Consider the following 19,975-nt stretch of genomic DNA (forward strand, 5'->3'; position numbering starts at 1 on the left):
CTTAATTAGATATAGAAAAAGCTCCATCCTTAATTATATTAGATATAGATAAAACTCCTTCCTTAATTATATTAGACATAAAAACAACTCCTTCCTTAATTATATTAGATATAAAAAAAACTCCTTCCTTAATTATATTAGATATAGAAAAAACTCCGTCCTTAATTATATTAGATATAGAAAAAACTCCTTCCTTAATTATATTAGATACAGAAAAAACTCCTTCCTTAATTATATTAGATATAGAAAAAACTCTTTCCTTAATTATATTAGATATGGGAAAAATCCTTCCCTAATTATATTAGATATAGAAAAAACTCCTTCCCTAATTATATTAGATACAGAAAAAACTCCGTCCTTAATTATATTAGATATAGAAAAACTCCTTCATATGAGTTGCAAAAGGATTAGTAAATAAAACATTGTTATGCATGTTGATAGATTGCATAATAATCTGACTAACCTATAAATGTGTATGATAGCAACTGACTAATTTAATGTTGGAATTCAAACACAGTTTTCATGTTTGTTCGGCATTTTAGTTACCACATATCACTAATAACACACTGCAAAGGATAATACGCTCAAATGAATGATCTTCCGTATTCATCAAAACTCGCTATTTCAGATTTTCGTTTATTCTGTTCTTTGAAGAATAGTTTCAACAGTAAAAAAAAACTCAATTTTTCAAAGATATCCAAACTAACGTTACATCCTTATTGAGTATAATATTTCAGTATAAAGTAAGAGTTTTAAATATAATGAGTGAGATGCAGATATAGAAAGTGATGAAAAATACATAATTGATTACGGAATGTATGAGAATTCAGGATAAATTACGGAAAATGGGCTTTTATACACAAAAAGTATTGTCAAAACCACCAGAATATGGTAAAATTTACCGTGTATCTTGTTTTATGGGAACACCAAAAGTCTCGGTAATCTTTACCAAATCGCTTTGGTAATGATTTTGGTAGCATTAACAATAAAATGTAGTTTTATAATGTGTGGTAAAATTTGGTAATTTTTTCACACCTTAGAGCAGTGTTTCCCAACGTGGGGCCCACGCCCCACATGGGGCAATTTGATTGTAAGGAGGGCAATTCAAAAATGGACTCAACATGAGTTTAAACCTTTTGCTCTGGGCCATTTAAATGCAATGCGAGATTTCGGTGACAAAATCGAAAGAAAAAAGCAAATTCTTAAATAATTTCGGTCAATAAATATTATGTGACTTAGGGATTTTTTAAGCGACAAACCTGAAATGAAGTATCTGTTTACAGTCGTTGGTAAATCATTTGTGAGTTATTTAGCCAATATCTTTGAAGAACTGAATATATTAAATAAGAAACTTCAAATAATAAATAAAACTCTTGTTGATGCAAAAGCGAAGATATTTGGCTTCATTATCCTTATTGAGTTACGTCAGAAATATATTAACAACAAAAACTTAGAACAGTTTCATTGGCTCCAAATATGTGAAGTAAATGATACCGCTTTACTTGTTATTGTCTATCATCTGAAAATTCTATCGGCTGATTTAAAAGAAAGATATTCTGATTCAAAACAAATTTATTTTTCAACATGGATGTTGCAGTCCATGTTAGTGGATTTGTCTGATATATCAAATATATCAAGAAAAACTTGCAGAAATGCAAAATGATGAGTCAGTTAAAACTTAATTTAATATGAAGGGAGTGATGGCATGGCTTCTTGAGGAAACAAAAAACAAATACCCAAATTCAATCAAATGTGCAAAGAAAACTATTGTTACCGATTCCATCTTCATATTTAGCTGAATGTGGATTTAGTGCTGTAAATGATTTTATTGGTAAAAAAAAAGAAATCGTCTGGATATAACACAACGGGGAGACTTGAGATGAAGCTAACCAAATTGGAACCTAAGATAAAATCTACGTGCAGCAAGCATCAAGGGCAAGAATCTCACTAAATTAAAATATTAAATTATTACAGAAAAATCTTTATAAAGACTTAATCTGTATAAAGAATCTTAAAATTATTTCAAATTTGAATTTTAGTTTATCATTATATGTTCTGAAAATTTACTTGCTTTGTTTCGCTAACTACTTCCTAAGTTTCTTAAGTGAACAATTCGATTTTTTTAATATTAAAAATTATGTATATGCTACATAGGGGGGCATAAGAATTTTAGAAAGGCTTAGGTGGGGCATATGGTACAAAAAAGGTTGGGAAACACTGCCTTAGAGCATTGTATAAAAAACATTTAACCGTTACCACATAAAAGAAAAAATTACCAAATGAATTATTTAAATACCGTACATTTTATTCAGAATTATAGTTTTTTTGACAGAAATAAAATTAACATGCAGTACGGTGATTTCACCTTTTTTACCTCAGTGTAAGGGAGTGATTTTTTGTTTGTTTGGAGAATTATGTTTTAAATCAGGTATCAATTTTTTAAAATCACCTGATAAAATACCGTTTTATTTGAATAAAAATATATCAAAGTTTCGTTGGATATTACAACGCTTTATTACAAAATGCAACGTTTTATTTGAATAACGTTTTTATTTAATTAAAAATAATAATATTTATATTCTAAACATTACTAATGTGATCACCTGATAAAATAACATTTTAATTGAATAAAAATATAACCACGTTTTATTTGAATAACGGTTTCATTTGAATAAATCAACGTTTTATTACAACACACAACGTTTTATTTTTCAATGTTTCATTACAACATACAATGTTTTATTTCAATAAAAATAATGACTATACTCTAAACGTAATTATTAATAATTGATCATTACTATGAGAACTAACACTTGATGTTTTTTTTTTATTTAGAGTGTATCTGTGTCTGTGTCAGTCTTGACATTAACATTCATCTCCATTGATCGATGGTATGCTATTTGCCATCCACTGAAATTCAAGAGTACAGCCAGCAGAGCCAAAAAAGCCATCATCATAATTTGGTTGACATCCTTTCTTTTAGTCCTTCCAGATGCCATTGTCATGAACACCAGAAAAGTTTCTGCTCTCAAGGTTGACGTTATATACTTCACAGACTGTACCTACACTTGGAACAATCAGTACACCAAAATATATCAGTTACTAATTGTTTTCTTCCTGTACTGTGCACCGTTTCTGTTTATGTTATTCTTTTACTACCAAATCGTCAAAGTACTCTGGAATAAGAATATACCTGGGAGTGCAGAAGTTAATTCTCGACAAATACGGACTGGTAACTTTTTTTATGTTCATTAATTTTAATCTTAAAAATGTTCTGCTTTTCTTTCGAAATTTATTAGCGCATTTTTCCAGGACAAAAACGCCTCAGATGGATACTTTTTAATCACTTTTCTAAAACGTATCACTTTCAAAAACAGTTAAAGGTTTCAAAAATATTTTAAGTGATCTTTGTTCAAAAATAAACTTTAAAATTTGCACTTTAAATAAATAATTAACGCGTTAGAATTTAAATAATTAACACATCTGCTTTCTGGCCAGTGAAATATTTTACAATTTCATTAGCAAATTTATAATTTTATATTAAATCGGTTAAACATTTTTAAAATATTTTATTGCTTTAATCGTTAAAAAATAACCTACCATTGAAACCTAAAAAATATTTTTCTCTTTTTTTAAAAATAATAAGTGCTATTTTTGCTGTTTTGTGTGTTATGTTACATTTTACATTAATTTTAATCTTAAAATGTTGTTTTTTTTTTTTCGAAATTTATTAGTGCATTTTTTCCTGGACAAAAAAGCCTCAGATGGATACGTTTTCATCACGTTTCTAAAACGTATCACTTTTAGAAACAGTTAAATGTTTCAAAAATATTTTAAGTGCTCTTGGTTAAAAAATAAACTTTAAAATTTGCACTTTAAATAAATAATTAGCACGTAAGAGTTTAAATAATTAACACAGCTGCTTTCTGGTCAGTAAAATGTTTTGTAATTTCATTAGCAAATTTATAATTTTATATTAAATTGGTTAAACGTTTTAAAAATATTTTATTGTTTTAATCGTTAAAAAAAACTAGTATTGAAACATAAAAAAATCTTTTTCAAAAATAATAAGAGCTATTTTTACGGCTTTGGGTGTTATGTTATATTTTGTTTCGCTGCGCTAACAGAGTTAGACTTAAAACCTTGAAATTATGGAGTTGTACAAAAAGTGGGGAGTACAGGGAGTAGGATTAAATAATCAGTTAGATAATTGGTTCAAAAATTAATAGCAGTTAAACTTGTAGCAAAAAACACCATGCGGACCGCTCTTCAAATCGCAGAAATGCAACTACAAAGTTTAAATTAGACATGCTGAAAGGGCCATTTTTGTTTGCGAATTTAACACGATTATTTATCCATTGTTGCAGAAAAATTTATCTCTCTCAAGATCTTCATTTTATAAGCTCGTATTTGAATGCTTGAATTGATATCAAAAGCAGCAATAAAGAATTAATAAATTAAATAAAAAATAGTAGGAGAAAGAATAGATGTTTTCAGATATAAATCATAACATTTACATCGATTTTACAAATATAAAAACTCGAGAAAGATTTTTAAAAAAAGCTTCCAATTTGAGTATATATGTGATATAAGGGTTATTGTCGTAGATTGCTAACAAGCAAAAATACTTCTCCTTTATTGTTACTTCTCCTTTATTACGTTTTTCAATTTTCATTTTGAACTCGCTAATAATACATCTTTGTCTTAATACATTTTTTACTAAATACATTTTTACCTAGTACATTTTTTACTAAAATTATGTTTATGTCCGATCTTGTCAAACAACGCCCAGTCAAATCTCTAAGAACTTCAGTGCTTATTTGTGCTATTGAAGACTATTATAATTAAATTACTATTTTAACTCTTGAAAACTCGAAGCTATTAATTTAGGCACTGATAGTAAAACTCGTTGACAAATTTTAATTATTCCGTTAGGCAGAAATGTTCAGAAAATGATTTTCTCGCATGACTTCAGCATTAGCCATTATTACAAATAAAACTGTAAACTGTTCTGTTTCAACTTATACAGCACATTCACTTATTTTTTACTAGCTCAAAGATCACAAAGCTATCTGAAACCCCGTGTTTTCTTTGTTTATGTTTGTGCTTTTAAAACGCGTTTCTATAGAGTAAAACAATTTTAAATCAGTGGTAATTTAAATAAATAAAAATAATAAACTAAAAATTAAAATCAATATATAAAATTTCTTTTTCATTCAAATCCATAAAAAGTTAGATATTAAAATTATATTTGATTGTAAAATTATATTATACGATTACATTATAAAATTATATTATAATATTCTTCCAAATTTAAAAATAAATTAATGTCCATAACTTTCAAAATTAAAAATAATTAAATAAATAACGACAATTTTGCAAAAACATTAAGGAACTTAAGAATATTATTCAATAAAATTTTAGGTTACTTTGAATTTTCGATTTCCTAGAAATGTACTTTTAAATCGTTACTTTTTTTGTTTAGTACTTGTACTTTTACTTGTACTTTTTACTCGTTACTTTTTAAAATAAGAACTTTTTACTCGCTACTTTTTTTAAAAATACTTGTACTTTTACTCGTTACTTTTTAAAAGTAACGTTGCCATATATGATAATTTGTGTTTTCCTAGCTATCTGAGCTCAAATGTATACGCTTTTTTCCCTTAATTTGTTACTAGAATTTTAAAAATATATAATAAAATCGCTCGTTATGAAACACCTTGTATAAAATATTACAACGAGTTTCTCTAATTTACGTACTCTTACTCTAGGATACGTATAATAACCTGATAATCTATAATAATTTCTAAGTGACAGGGTAAGTAAAACAAGTATTTAATATTAAACATGTTCTTTCAAAAATATGCAGAATACAGAAACCAGATAGCAGCAGGTAATCCCATCTCATGAAAGCCAAAAGTATTCTGTTTCTAGAAATAAAGTAACTTCAAAAAAGTGAAATAAATATAAATATTGTTCGATACATTTATTTTACGTTTTTTCAAAGCAATGTGCTCTAAATATGTAACTCAAATATCAAGAAAGGGGTCGTTCATTCTAAATCCATACTCAAATATCAAGAATTTTTTTTTTTCGTTTTTGACAAAAACCGTTTTCTGGGATACGCTCCTAGCAACAATTTCGTCAAAGGAACTAACCTGGAGCAAACGAACTTAATCAAAGTTAAATAAATATTTCGGCATTCCATTTTATTCACCCCCCAAAAAAAATCTCGTAGTACCTAACGCATCACAAACACTTTAATAAACACTTTACCGTGGGCAATAGGTGGTTTATGTTGGCGTATGTCTGTTTAGGCAGAGGGGGTACGATTGTTCTCGTTTTCCAGTGGCGCCATCTATGGCCAAGAATTCGACTTCTGCCACACCATACATCGCACCCGTTTATAGGGCAGACCCATTTATACATCCATTCATTCATCCACAGATCGTAATTTTGACCGGAATCAGAGAATGATCGATCTCCAATCCAGTACCCCCAGAGGTATTGATTTGATACGGGAACATGGAGGAGTTTTGCGACTCGACAGGCTTAACGTTCATCAGTCACTTTACTACACGGTTAGTCTTCGACCGGCGGGATTCGAAACCATGAACACTCGGACATGGGCCCAGCCTCCTACCGATCAGGCTATCCCGGCGTAGGTGGCTTATAGGTGGATCAATATCGTCCAATAACACAAAAGCAACCATTAAAACAGAGAGATAGATTACACTCATGCCAGAAATGGGATTCGAATCCCGAGTCTTTCTAGTACGAGTCAAATTCCACGACTACCATACAGTCGGTAGGCTTGTCTCGTCTCTTTATTTTTGATCGTTTAGTCATCCTTCTTGTTTCGTCATTCTAGTTGATCTCCCGCAATTCACTATAATAAGGTCTAGAATTGGGGGGAAATTTTCGATATATATTTGAGAGTTCGCGTTTCGTCACAAGTCACGTGATTTCGAATCGAAATGATTCTGAATATCCGAAATGATTCCGAAACGATCGAAATGATACTGAAAATTAACCAAATACAGCTCATAGATTGCTGAAATCGTCAAAAGTCAAAGTTTTGTTTCTGAGAGTGCGTAAATATTACGTGAGCACAAAACGGGGTAAAGAGGTTATTTGATTATTTTTGCTGTTGAGCAATGCTTACGTAAGACATTAATGTTCTCGTATTTTTCAAAATGTATTTTAAGCAAAAACAAAACAAAAATGAAACTTAAAAATTACGCACAGAAAAATTTCAAATTTAGAATAAAACTTTGATTTGGGAAAAGAAAATAGTGGAAAAAAATTCTTCTAGAAGCTTTAGGGGTCAAAAATTTTGAATACAAAACAAAAAAACACAAAAGATACCTAAAGAATATTCCATTCAAAGTTATATAAAATTAATTAAAACGTCTTTCAAGCAAATTAAATCCTTGAATTAAATCCTAAAATTAGAATACTATTCCAAATTGAAAGTCAAATTTAAAGCAAAGCCAAATACGGTAGTTAAAACTTTATTACGCAAGCAAGGAGGGGTATAGGATTTGCTTATTTTAACGACAAGGAGGAAGCTGAATCCAAAATTATAAAAATATTCTTAAGGATTATGTTTATATGCTTATTTTTGAAAGGCCACTAACATAAATAAAAAAAAACATTATGAAACTTTACTTTTCTTATAATCATTGGATATTTTTTTTCATAATATAGAAAATTATAATTTTATCAAACTTAATATATTTTTTGAATATAATTGTAATAAAAATAAAGAGTACTCATTTTAAGTTAATAATCCCAAGAAACTGAAGAGGTATGATATTACCTGATAAAAGAAATTCATTCGCTTCAAAAATAATAACAGTCAAAATGTTTCAAGCGCTTTAAAATATGCGCCCACTTACAAGACCTGACGGACGCGAATGAGAAGAAACAAAATGGATTTGAAATATAAAAAAAACCTTAAGTTGCTAAAGAAGAATAGAAAAATAAAGGTGAAAAACAAAACTAGAAAAACCACGATGGCCGAGAAAAAAATGATGATGAGAACCCTGATTTGTCTCTTTCGGCCTATGTGTTTTTTTTTTTTTTTTTTTTGTTTTTTTTTTTTTTGTCTGTTTATCTTCGTTTTTTCTCTCTCGGTTACTCTGGTTCTCCGGTTTTATTTCTTTCTCTCATTTTTCAATTTTTCGTCGGCAACTTTACGTTTTATATTTCTAATCACTTTTCTTTCTTCTCTTTCATGTCTGGGAAGTCTTGAAAATGAACACCTGATTCTGAGTGCTTGAAACATGTCGACTGTTAATTCCAGCTTGTAGATTTCTGTAGCGAAAGAAGTTTTTAATCTAGTAATATTAATTTTTTTAATGTGAACTAGAATCTGTAAACACTTAAACATTCATTTATCTAAAATATTAAACTAAAAACACTTGCTGCATGCAAAAGCGTTTAACGAATGCTTTAATTTTTTTTCACTTGTTGATTACGAGTGATTATAATCTTTTTTATGACTGTATCATGCAAACAATGTCTTCTAAAATCATTAAATAAGTTTTAAAGAGTTCAACTTTGTTAAATTTTTTTAAAAATTCATTGTTTCAGCTGTTGTGCGAAGTAATGGTAACGGAAACATAAGCTTAACATCTGCTACAGCGACATCTTCATCATCAGGAATTGAGTCCCAAATAAGGAGCAGAAGAAAAGCTGCTAAAATGATCATAGCAGTGGTAGCTTTATTTGGTTTGTGCTACTTGCCAGTACATCTTATCAATACCCTTAGGTAAAATTTTTTTAACATCATTACTCAACCATATGTTTTAAAATAGTTACAAGAATATTTCAATCTATATTTTCTACGAATAAAAAATTCTAATAAAATCTACATTTGAAATAATGAGTTCAATTGTTGTACAATAAAAAGCAAACGCATACTAAAAAAGGGTTGGAAATCAACGACAAACTATGGTCAGGAATCCAAATCTACAGAAAAAAGATGTGTTTATTCAAAGAAAACACGCTTTTGTATCTGATTTCGTAGCTTAAAATATCGTTTGCACTAATTAATTAGAATATTTAAAGTCACCCCCTCGAGCCATTGAGTAGTAGAACGGAAAAATCCGTAGAAAAAAGATATGTTTATTCAAAGAAAGTACATTTTTGTATCTGATTTCGTAGCTTAAAATATCGTTTGCACTAATTAATTAGAATATTTAAAGTCACCCCTTCGAGCCATTGCGTAGTAGAACGGAAAAATCCACAGAAAAAAGATATGTTTATTCAAAGAAAGTACGTTTTTGTATCTGATTTCGTAGCTTAAAATATCGTTTGCACTAATTAATTAGAATATTTAAAGTCACCCCTTCGAACCATTGAGTAGTTGAACGGAAAAATCCACAGAAAAAAGATGTGTTTATTCAAAGAAAGTACGTTTTCTTATCTGATTTCGTAGCTTAAAATATCGTTTGCACTAATTAATTAGAATATTTAAAGTCACCACTTCGAACCATTGAGTAGTTGAACGGAAATATCCTATCGTTAGATCAAAAGTAATTTAGGGTGGTCCGTTTATTTTTTTACGCACTGCACAACGATTTGGTACGGAGCAAACAATCGATTTCATATTATCGTTTTCCTTACTTAAACAACTCTAACATAACAGGTCTTTTCTTAACATCATAAAATAGCCGAAAACAGTACGCAACCTGAGATATATATAATAGAATATTTGATAATTAAAGTTGTAAGCAAAAAAATATGAACACAGATTAAAAAGAAATAGGTTAACTTCTATTCTATATGCAATAACTCTATCCGAGTTCTTTTTCTACACCCTATTCAGGAATATTATCCATTGTTAACATTTCTACTTTTAAATAAAATTATCAATAAGAATTTTTCTAAATAGGGCTGTCACTAGGGCACAAATAGAAAAAATTCGATCTAGGAAATAATAAAGAAGCAAAGGAAAAAGGAATAGAGTTAGAGAAACGGATAGAGTTATTGCATCTATTCTATGATGCAATAACTCCATCCGAGTTCTTTTTCTACACACTGAACAAGAATTTTATCCATTGTTTACATTTCTACTTTTAAATAAAATTATCATTAGGAATTTTTCTAAACAGGGCCATCACTAGGGCACAAATAAAAAAAATTCTATCTAGGAAATAGTAAAGAAGCATATGCAAAACGAACAATCACGAAATTAGAAAGAAAACAAAACCGAATAGGATATTTATTACAGTAGAAATGAAAAATCCAAATTATACAGCCATCACGATGAAATGATGAAACTAAATCAATGATTTCGGTACATAGAAATTATTTTGGTGAGAGAAGATAATTTAGTTGCTTAAGTTATTGTGTTTTATTCCAGAACTACGTAGTTAGTCTAATCTGAAGCAATTTATTCAAAATAAGTATTTTCAATCAGCTAGGATCTAACGATAAATTCCAATATGCTGATCTGTACCAAATTTAAACACGATTATTTATAATTTTAAACCCTACTGACGCTATATTTTTTTGCTACTTTCGAAATGAGAAATAAGATGTAAATTTTAATTTTCGAGCAATTTATTTAAGCATATTCAGCTGCTTTTAGCAGAATCTAATTATGCATTTGTTTCACGCTTCGCAGCTTTTTAATTTTTATTTGACCCAAAATAGTTCTTTTTCTCCCAACGCGAAGCTAATTATTCCTGAAAGCTGCTCTATCTTTTAAGGCATCTTCAATGAAATTGAAGGAAAAGCGAAAGTAATTACTATCTTCTTCATAAATGAGCAATTTTTTTAAAAAACAATTTCATCGAATTCGGAAATGAATCCTTAAATGCATTTGAAGATGAAATTAAATGACATTTCTCGTAGCAAACATATTTTATCATTCATGTGCTTCTTCACTAAATAAATACTGCTATTTGAATAAAATAAGTTTTGCTTATCACTTGCTATGCAAAAAGTTAACGCATAGTTCAGTAATTAAGATTACGCACTTAAATACATTATTGTTTTTCAGTCAAACATTTATTCTGTTTTAAGTTTGTGTGTTTTATTTTTATTTTAATTTATTTTTTTTTTAATTTAGTTTAACTGAAATAAAATTAAATCCGAAATGTAAAGTTTTTTTTTCTTTTTTTTTTGCAATTTTATAAAAGTCTTTTACTTTTGTAATTTAATTGATGCATGGTAGATTTACAGATCTGTTTGATATAATGACATTTATAGAAACTGATAATGTCATTTCTTTGTTTATTAAATTGTCGATATCATTTTTATGTACAGTTTAAAACATAATATTTAAACTGCTGCAATTTGTTTTTTGAATAGATGTAGGGACTAAAACGAAACATCTTTTATTTTAAATAATATTTTTTAAATGTTACTGAAATAAGGTTTAATTTAGGTAAGCTATTGGCCATGATTAATAATATTTAACTACTTGTTTCGTAGCAATTTATTTCAGGAATTTTAGAAACAATTTAAAATTGGCACGGCATCCATTACATACCACAAACCACCATAAGTATAATTTTTGAACATTTCTGTATAGTAGGCAGCAAAAATATTAAAATTATTTTCATCTATGTCGTGAGATAAGATAACTCATTCCACTTCTCCATTACGTGCTGTACTACTTCCTTACGCACCACTCGAACCATAACTGGCGTATCATGTAATATATATCCTATTACTCGAAAAAGACAAGTTCCGTCACCAATATATGGTATCAAAATATGCAGCTCCATAGCAGCGTGTATGTTTAAAATCTCTACAGCCAATATAGAAAGGAGCAAAATCAAATCTAAATAATTACTTCGTGTCAAAATTTTTGTTTCTATAAAAATATAAAATTATTCTAAATAAATACTTAACATATTACTAACTATTCCACACTAGTTAACCTCTCACATAAGACAACATAACAAAATAAACAAATACTTAGCGTATAACTAATAGTTTAATTAAACTTAAATTATTACCCAGGATACTTTACTAAATCAATATTAAAAAAAATATCGTATTGCTCATTATTTAACATTATTAAATTTAATACTTACTTAAAATTTTTGAAATTATTACTTAAATTGTTTTATATTAACCTTACAAAATGAATTAGTATAGAAAGGGCTAATGGATGGTGAGTTTGGCTTATCCAAGCGCAATTAGAAACAGTAACAACCTCACAAATTATGTACATTTGGACATTTAGCTGTAATTATACTCATTTAATGAATATTCAGTTTTCCCCTTTTATTAACGATTATAAAACAAAAGTATCTGGAACTAAAAAAGAATTCTGTGTTTTTTGCATAGACTTGGTTTAGATAATTAGTATGGAATTTTATTTGTACTTTAGGTATACTGTCGGCTTACCACAAACACAACTGGCAACAGTAGCATCGTTGATGTCACACTGGCTTTGTTACGCTAACAGTGCTGTAAATCCTATCATCTACAATTTCATGAATGGTGACTTTTTAATAATAAATTTAATTATAGAAATACAATTTTTTTCCCTCTATTATCACTTTAAGGTATGCGACAGGTTTCGACATAATTTTAAAAAAAATAAAAAACGGACTTAATTAAAGTTTTAATTTTATGTTTGGTAAGCAGAGGTTCTCAATTTAAAAATTTAAGACAAAGCTTAAAAATTTATGGAATATTGTCCGAAATTAGAGCGAATTTGAACTCTAAAATCAAAATTTTTTTTGTCACGCTAATAGCTCTACGTCAAATTATAATGCATACATTTCAAAATATATATTTTCTCCCCAGATTAATACTGTTATTACCTGTGTTTTGAACTAAATCTTAAGCAAATTCAAAACAATGTAGTAAAACTAAATACGAGTATATCAACTAATATTAAAGAAAAATTCTAAATATTCTTATTTAAAACTAGATAAAAATAACAAATTCACTCTTAGACTTCAGCTTCTAGTTCAAAACCCTTGCTAATATTGTACAAAATCTGCATTCAAAATTTCAAAGAATTGTATAATAAAGCTTTTTTGTAATGTACGTAATGCGTAAAGAATTCTAAAAATGAACGCTCTTCACAAAAGACATTTAAAATGAAAAAAAAGAAACAATTCAGATTCAAGAAAATTTTGATAGCAATAAAAAATTTATAATTCAAAAATTAATTATTTACGAAAAAGATTATTTGTTTAAAATACATAATTTATTCAAAAAAAATGTTATAATACTCAAAGTATAACAAAAAACACCTTAGTTTTGGGAATATATTTTTCCGGTTTCGGGTTTGTCTATTAGCATACGCAAAAACTATTAAAACTTCATTTCTAAAAATCAGAGATCAAATATTAAAGGGTTTTATAAAGTTAATGTATTAAAGTTCAAATATGGACAGTGAAAAAAATCTCGAAATTTTCGTCGAAATTTGTTTTGTTTTTTTCAACAGGAAAAATTTCACTGAGAGTTCCACAAATCATTCTGCTTCCTGTTTGTGACAGAAACTGAAACTCAGACACCTACTCATAAATTTTTTAACAACTTCTAACGCATAAATATGCCTAAAGGCTTGTTATTTATAAATATGTTTACGAGTCTAAAACCCCTAGATGTATTTATATATTTCATTATTTAACACTTGTATTGTTTAAAGCATTAGCTAAATATATCATGGAACTTAGTAAATTTAGTTTTTTATTTTTAACAGGAAAGTTTCGCCGAGAGTTCCGCAAATCATTCTGTTTCTTGTGCGTGACAGAAACTGAAACTCAGACACCTACTATAATGACAAATACTATAAGAGGAGTTTAAAATAGACTGTCTAAAGTAGAAAGACCGACTTTACAGATGTCTATGTTGATTGCATCGCTGAAAATGACCTTTCTCAGCACAAAAGATTTCAACAGGATTGAACGTCACTATCTCTAATTGTTTGAAATTTAATTACTAACTTATGTCATTAGATGGAGGGTGTTTAAATGTAATTTCAAGCTGAGTTTGAGCTTATAATTAATATATCACTCATATCAAATGTTCTTCTATTATAAATATAGTTCCATCAATTGCTATATTCTTGAAGTGTAAAATAACTTAAATAAATTGAAATTTATAGGTAATTAAATTTTCAATTAATTATTAAATACTTACTATGAATGTTTCTCTGAAATAATGTATCCTTTGAAATCAAATCCCTGTGTAACAATAACATTTATAATAACAATTTGTAATTTAAATAGTCATTGTCTCAGATGTAGTTCTGAACTTTCATGTACCGAGACAGTTTCCACAGAGCACAAGCAATCTCAAAAACCTATTTAACAAGCACTAATGGACGAAAATATTTCTAAGTGAACCCAAAAAAACTTTTTTGTTTTATCCACTCTCAATTGAAATTTTTTATGCATATTTTAGGAATATTACAAGTCTCTTTAAGGCTGTTCTTCGAAGGATCTATCGTCATATGATATGATGCTATTTTGTGAATAATTTGCTATTTTTATAACTACTAAGGCGTTGCAACAGCTAATCATGACGGTAGGCTAAAGTTTATAGCCTAGCTAAAGCCATCGCTGTCTATGCTTATTTTGAAAATGGCACAAAATGTCAATAAAGTTTTTGTAAATGAAAAGCGGTTGTGGTTTAATTTTGTCGAAGGATGCATATCGAAGGATGAAGATGCACCTGGGCTCATAAAAATTTGCAGAAGCTGAGAATACGGTAGAGATTTTGATAATTTCCATCTAGGTGGGAAAATGTCACCGAATGGGCGAACTTAAAAAAGTTTAATAACTTTTAAAATATTTAAGTTATTTTTCTGTTTTAAGCCCAAATAATTCTTTACGGTAAGATTATATGCATACTTAGTTTAAAATCTCCACATTGTAAGGCACAAAAAACAGCTTCGCAAAAACAGTGTTAACTTTCAAATGCTTTGCTGTAGAGGGCATCATTCTGTTATTCATTTATTAAATATAAAACTAATATTCAGAACAAAGATTTAAGGCTAAGTTTTAAATAAGTTTTTATGTTTTGTTCTTACGTTTGATATTACGTCGTTTATTTACTTAAAAATATATCATCTGATACTAAATTGTGCAACATTTTGAGCTGTTCTCATTTTGTGCTAGTTTGTGTTAAAATCGTTAAAGCAATGCTTTTGCAGAATTAATTATTGTATGAAGCCAAGAATTTCAAAATTTATTAACAACTTAGTAAATATTACGAAAATTTACTCCTTTATTCCACTTCCAGTCTCATTAATTTATGTTCTTATAATAAATTGTCGCTAAAAAATTATTATATATTGAAACATTTTATGAATGATAAATCAAATCTTACTAGTAAATAAGAAATAAGTAAATAAATAAAACACATATTATTTAACCTACACAATTAACACAAGCATAAGACGCAATTTATTTGTAAATATAAATTTTTCCAACTGTATCTATAAAGAGATAGAAAAAAGTTTTACAGAAGTACTCGAATCTGCAAATTTTCTTGAAATTGTTTCAAATAGAAAAGCTGAAATAACCACATAAAATAGTGATATGATATATAAATGTTTCACATATTTTATGGTTTATACTTTTATGAAGTAAATAAATATGAAAACCTTTTGGGACATCAATCAAGTTTAAACATGTTTTGCATGTTACTCTCTTATTTTTAAATAAACGTGTACATACAATTTAATAAAATTTATTACTTCCTTTATAGAAGATATTCAAGCGAACTTCTGGCGGCAAACTATGAACAACAACTCCACCATATTATTTTAAAGTATGTTGCCATGTTTTTCACTTTGTACACTTCCTTACAAATAAATGCTATTTTAGAGACCAGAAAAAATAAGATTTATGGCTTTTAATGTACAAAAATATCCATCTTGTTCTACTCAAAGCTAATACAATGAAATCACTTTATATAAATCCTACATTAATATTCAACGAGATTTCAGATCTAATGAAAAAAATAGTTACAATATGTGCTAGAATGCATTTTTTCCGACACTTTTTTCACTTCTTCTCAAATTAAAGAAAAGGAATGATTCCGGAAATATAAAATGAATATTAGTGGTAATGAAAAACAGTATAACAGTCTAAAAACATCTGTTACACTATGAATATGCCAAAAAAAAGAAAACACGTGACTTAGAAGAAAAACGCTATCTGTAGAACCATTAAAAAAATTAGAACAGCTTTTTGAAACTGCAGAAGATACAAATAAGGAATTATTGCGCCTGAAGACGAAAAATAAAAGAAACATTTAAAGAAATATAATTAAATACATCAAATACTGTCATCAAAGTTTCTTCAACTTAGGTAAAGACTGCCAAAGGCGATGAAAAGCTTTCTAACTTTCTGCAAAAGTTGTAAATCATTAAAAACAATAACTACTTGTAGATTGGTAACATTTCCTGTCGAAATTATAATTTACATGCTAAAAAAATGTTGGATTAAGTTGATTTCTAATTAAATGAATGTATATACAAACCATGCTTTCCCTCCAACAAATAAATTTGTTTATTGCCTTATGTAAAAATTTATTATTATTGAATGCTGTATGATAATTTTAAGTATTTCATAAAGATGCTATATAAGGGAAGAGTTTTGAGTTTTTCCTTATTTTCAAGATAATTTAAAAATTGGTTTTTCTAATAAATTGATTGTTTTGAACAATTTTTAATACAAAACAGTGCTTTTTTTTCTAAAATCATTAATCCCTAAAAAATATTCAAGTGATGGGTACTATTATGTAGAAAAAGGGCTTATATTTAAACTATTTATATGGCAGTTTATGGGCAGTAGTGAAAGCTATATTTAACTAAAATTTAATATAATGAAATGTATTCTATTTATAATGAAAATTAATGACTCTATCATAATTCATATATAGTGCTATTAAAATCAAAACTCAATATTTACTAAATCGTAAAATATGTCTTAAAAGTGTTGTTATTTTCAATGAACAAATATAAATTTATGATTCGCAAAATTTTCTTTTGCATAAATAAAAATAAACCGTTATTGATGACGAAAAAGAACCATTGTTTACAATTACAATATTAATAATCCCTATTTTTGAATATTAATTTCAATACAAAGCATGTGCGCGAAGTGGAGAAAAAAGAACGGAATAACTAAATTGGGTTCGTTGGACTAATCACTAGTTGCGTCTAATCACGTGGTTGTTCATGGTGTGTTAACGCTACTGCTTTAAGGATTGGATTATTATCATGCTGTTTCAATTTTCAAATCAGATTTAATTGGGTACCTGCAAGTGACGTCCGGCATGTGTATCAAACCTGATTGGCTGATCCACGCGTGACGTCGCTTGCAGGTATCTAATCGCTTTTAAAATAATTTTCTCGTACTAAAGTGCAATTGTAATAAGACACTTACCTTAAATATGCTAAGTAATTTGTGTTGACACTATTTCAAGCTACAAAAATCAGTTTTCTCTGAATAAACATGCCGTTTTTGGACGATTTCTTAATTCGCAAAATATATAGGGGTAGTCGCAAGTATGATCAAAATAACTTGTTTAAAATGCAATCAAAAAGTTGAACTACTATTAAATTTATTTTTGCTTATTTTTCTCTATATCAGGAAGTATTAAATCAAATTGATATTATTTAATCACTGGTAGGTATTTTATTTACGACGTTATTTTATTTATGCACTAAAGCTGCACAATGGGCTATTGGCGACGGTCAGGAACCATCCCTGAGGATGATCCGAAGTAAGCCATCACAACTTTAATCCTTTGCGGAGGGGATGTCGTCTCCGTTTTGATAGCGACCAGCGCAAGAAGTAAAGCTTTTTACTGTGGAACAGTTTAACGAGGACCGATACCACCAATCTCTGTCACTAGGTAAGCTGATCAAATTGGTCACCCACTCGCTTACTGACAGCAGCCAGTGATGATTGACTTTGGTGTTCTACTGGGAACCGTGTCTTTACGATCAGTCCACTGCGGGGCATTTAAGTGTTGGATAAATACATTGTTTTTTTAATGATTTTATTCTCTGGTTTGGTATTACGGATCATTAATGATTCATCTGAGTTTGATATAATTTCTTCACTTGAATTCATTTAGGATTTTCACTTCTTATTTTTCAAATATACTAAAAACAAGTTTAAGGCAGGTATAATAATAACTCTTACATTTTAAATTTCCACTAGACTAAATTTGATGAAAGACATCTCGATTTCCATGTAGGCTGTAAGATGTTCATGTGTGTAGTGCTCCCATCTAAAATAAATTCCGTAAACATTTAAAGTACCCATCTAGAAACAATACTAATGAACAAGAAAATGTCATAATGGTATGTGTGGAAGAAGCAGCAATACATTTATTTAAAAAATTCATATTTAAAAAGGTTTTAAGGAAACGCTTTCTCTATTAAAAGCTTGTTCGGTTATAAGAAAATAATTGAATTTCTGGTGTTGTCCTTCTATCAGTTTACAAAGTCATATCTGTTCCTTACTGTACATTTACAAAGCATGAATTCCTATTCATTTTATGCATGCTCATCTGTATATATAGAGTCCTACAGTATTTATTTTATATACATTCCAGTAAAGTCTATTCAGTGTGTATTTTTAATTCTATGTGTGTTGCAAGTCTTAAAATAAATAAAAACCTTCATATTTTTATGTTATTATGTAAGTATAATACTGTATGTATATTGTGTCATGTAAATAAAGATGTGTAAATAACTTACCTTCAAATTAAAGCAATGAAGGGCATGGTTAGTCTCTTTTATGTCTGATATTATACAGCAACACAATATAAAAACATGTAATTTTTATGTAATATAACATAATAATCTAAACAAGGTAATAACAATGAAAGTTATCCTACGTAGACCAACTCAGTATCCGTTTTCAAGAACGGGAGATGATGAAATTTGTTACAAAAGTAAAATAAACGTTAGAAAAACGAAATCTGAATTAAAAATAAGATACTTTATATTTACATGTACAGGTGACAATGAACCTTTAATGTACAAAAAAGGGTTTTTATGTTTATGGGTGGTTTGAAATGCTAATAGATCCTACCATATAGTAATTCTAAACCATGGCTTTACAGACAAAAAGAAGATTACTAAATCCAGTCTGAATGAGGAGTTAAAAGTGTAATGAGTGGAAGAGGATAGAAGCAGCTTTAAAATTAAACTAAAATAAAAATACAAATAGAATTGAAAACGATGATTACTAAATCTAGTCTCAATGAGGAGTTAGAAGTTAGTGTAATGCTAGGAAGAGGACAGAAACCGCTTTAAAAGGAAATTGAAATAAAAATACAAATAGAATTGAAAAACATGATTACTAAATCTGGTCTCGATGAGGTGCTAGAAGTAAGTGTAATGAGTGGAAGAGGGTAGTAAGCACTTTCAAATGAAATTAAATTAAAAGGACAAATAGAATTGAAAAAAATGATTACTAAATCTAGTCTCGATGAGGAGTTAGAAGTTAGTGTAATGCTAGGAAGAGGACAGAAACCGCTTTAAAATGAAATTAAAATAAAAATACAAATAGAATTGATAAAGATGATTACTAAATATAGTCTCGATGAGGAGTTAGAAGTTAGTGTAATGCTAGGAAGAGGACAGAAACCGCTTTAAAATGAAATTAAAATAAAAATACAAATAGAATTGAAGACGATGATTACTAAATCTAGTCTCGATGAGGAGTTAGAAGTTAGTGTAATGCTAGGAAGAGGACAGAAACCGCTTTAAAATGAAATTAAAATAAAAATACAAATAGAATTGAAGACGATGATTACTAAATCTAGTCTCGATGAGGTGCTAGAAGTAAGTGTAATGAGTGGAAGAGGGTAGAAATCACTTTCAAATGAAATTAAATTAAAAGGACAAATAGAATTGAAAAAAATGATTATTAAATCTAGTCTCGATGAGGAGTTAGAAGTTAGTGTAATGCTAGGAAGAGGACAGAAACCGCTTTAAAATGAAATTAAAATAAAAATACAA

The 19,975-nt window shown here is 28.5% G+C and overlaps 1 protein-coding gene across 1 annotated transcript in view; it reads left to right on the plus strand.

Moving 5' to 3' along the window:
* Nucleotides 1-16,122, plus strand: part of LOC107440975 (orexin receptor type 2-like) — a 103,935-nt gene extending 87,813 nt beyond the window's left edge. The window contains exons 3-6 of the mRNA XM_016054083.4: nucleotides 2,836-3,232; nucleotides 8,599-8,776; nucleotides 12,356-12,468; nucleotides 13,685-16,122. Of these exons, the coding sequence (XP_015909569.3) occupies nucleotides 2,836-3,232; nucleotides 8,599-8,776; nucleotides 12,356-12,468; nucleotides 13,685-13,788 (792 nt within the window). The 3' untranslated portion in view covers nucleotides 13,789-16,122. The remainder of the gene's footprint in view (nucleotides 1-2,835; nucleotides 3,233-8,598; nucleotides 8,777-12,355; nucleotides 12,469-13,684) is intronic.
* Nucleotides 16,123-19,975: the final 3,853 nt, after the last annotated feature.

Source organism: Parasteatoda tepidariorum, chromosome 10 (assembly GCF_982258835.1).
Source record: "Parasteatoda tepidariorum strain Cologne lab strain chromosome 10, Ptep-v5.0, whole genome shotgun sequence".
NCBI classification, from domain to species: Eukaryota; Metazoa; Arthropoda; class Arachnida; order Araneae; family Theridiidae; genus Parasteatoda; species Parasteatoda tepidariorum.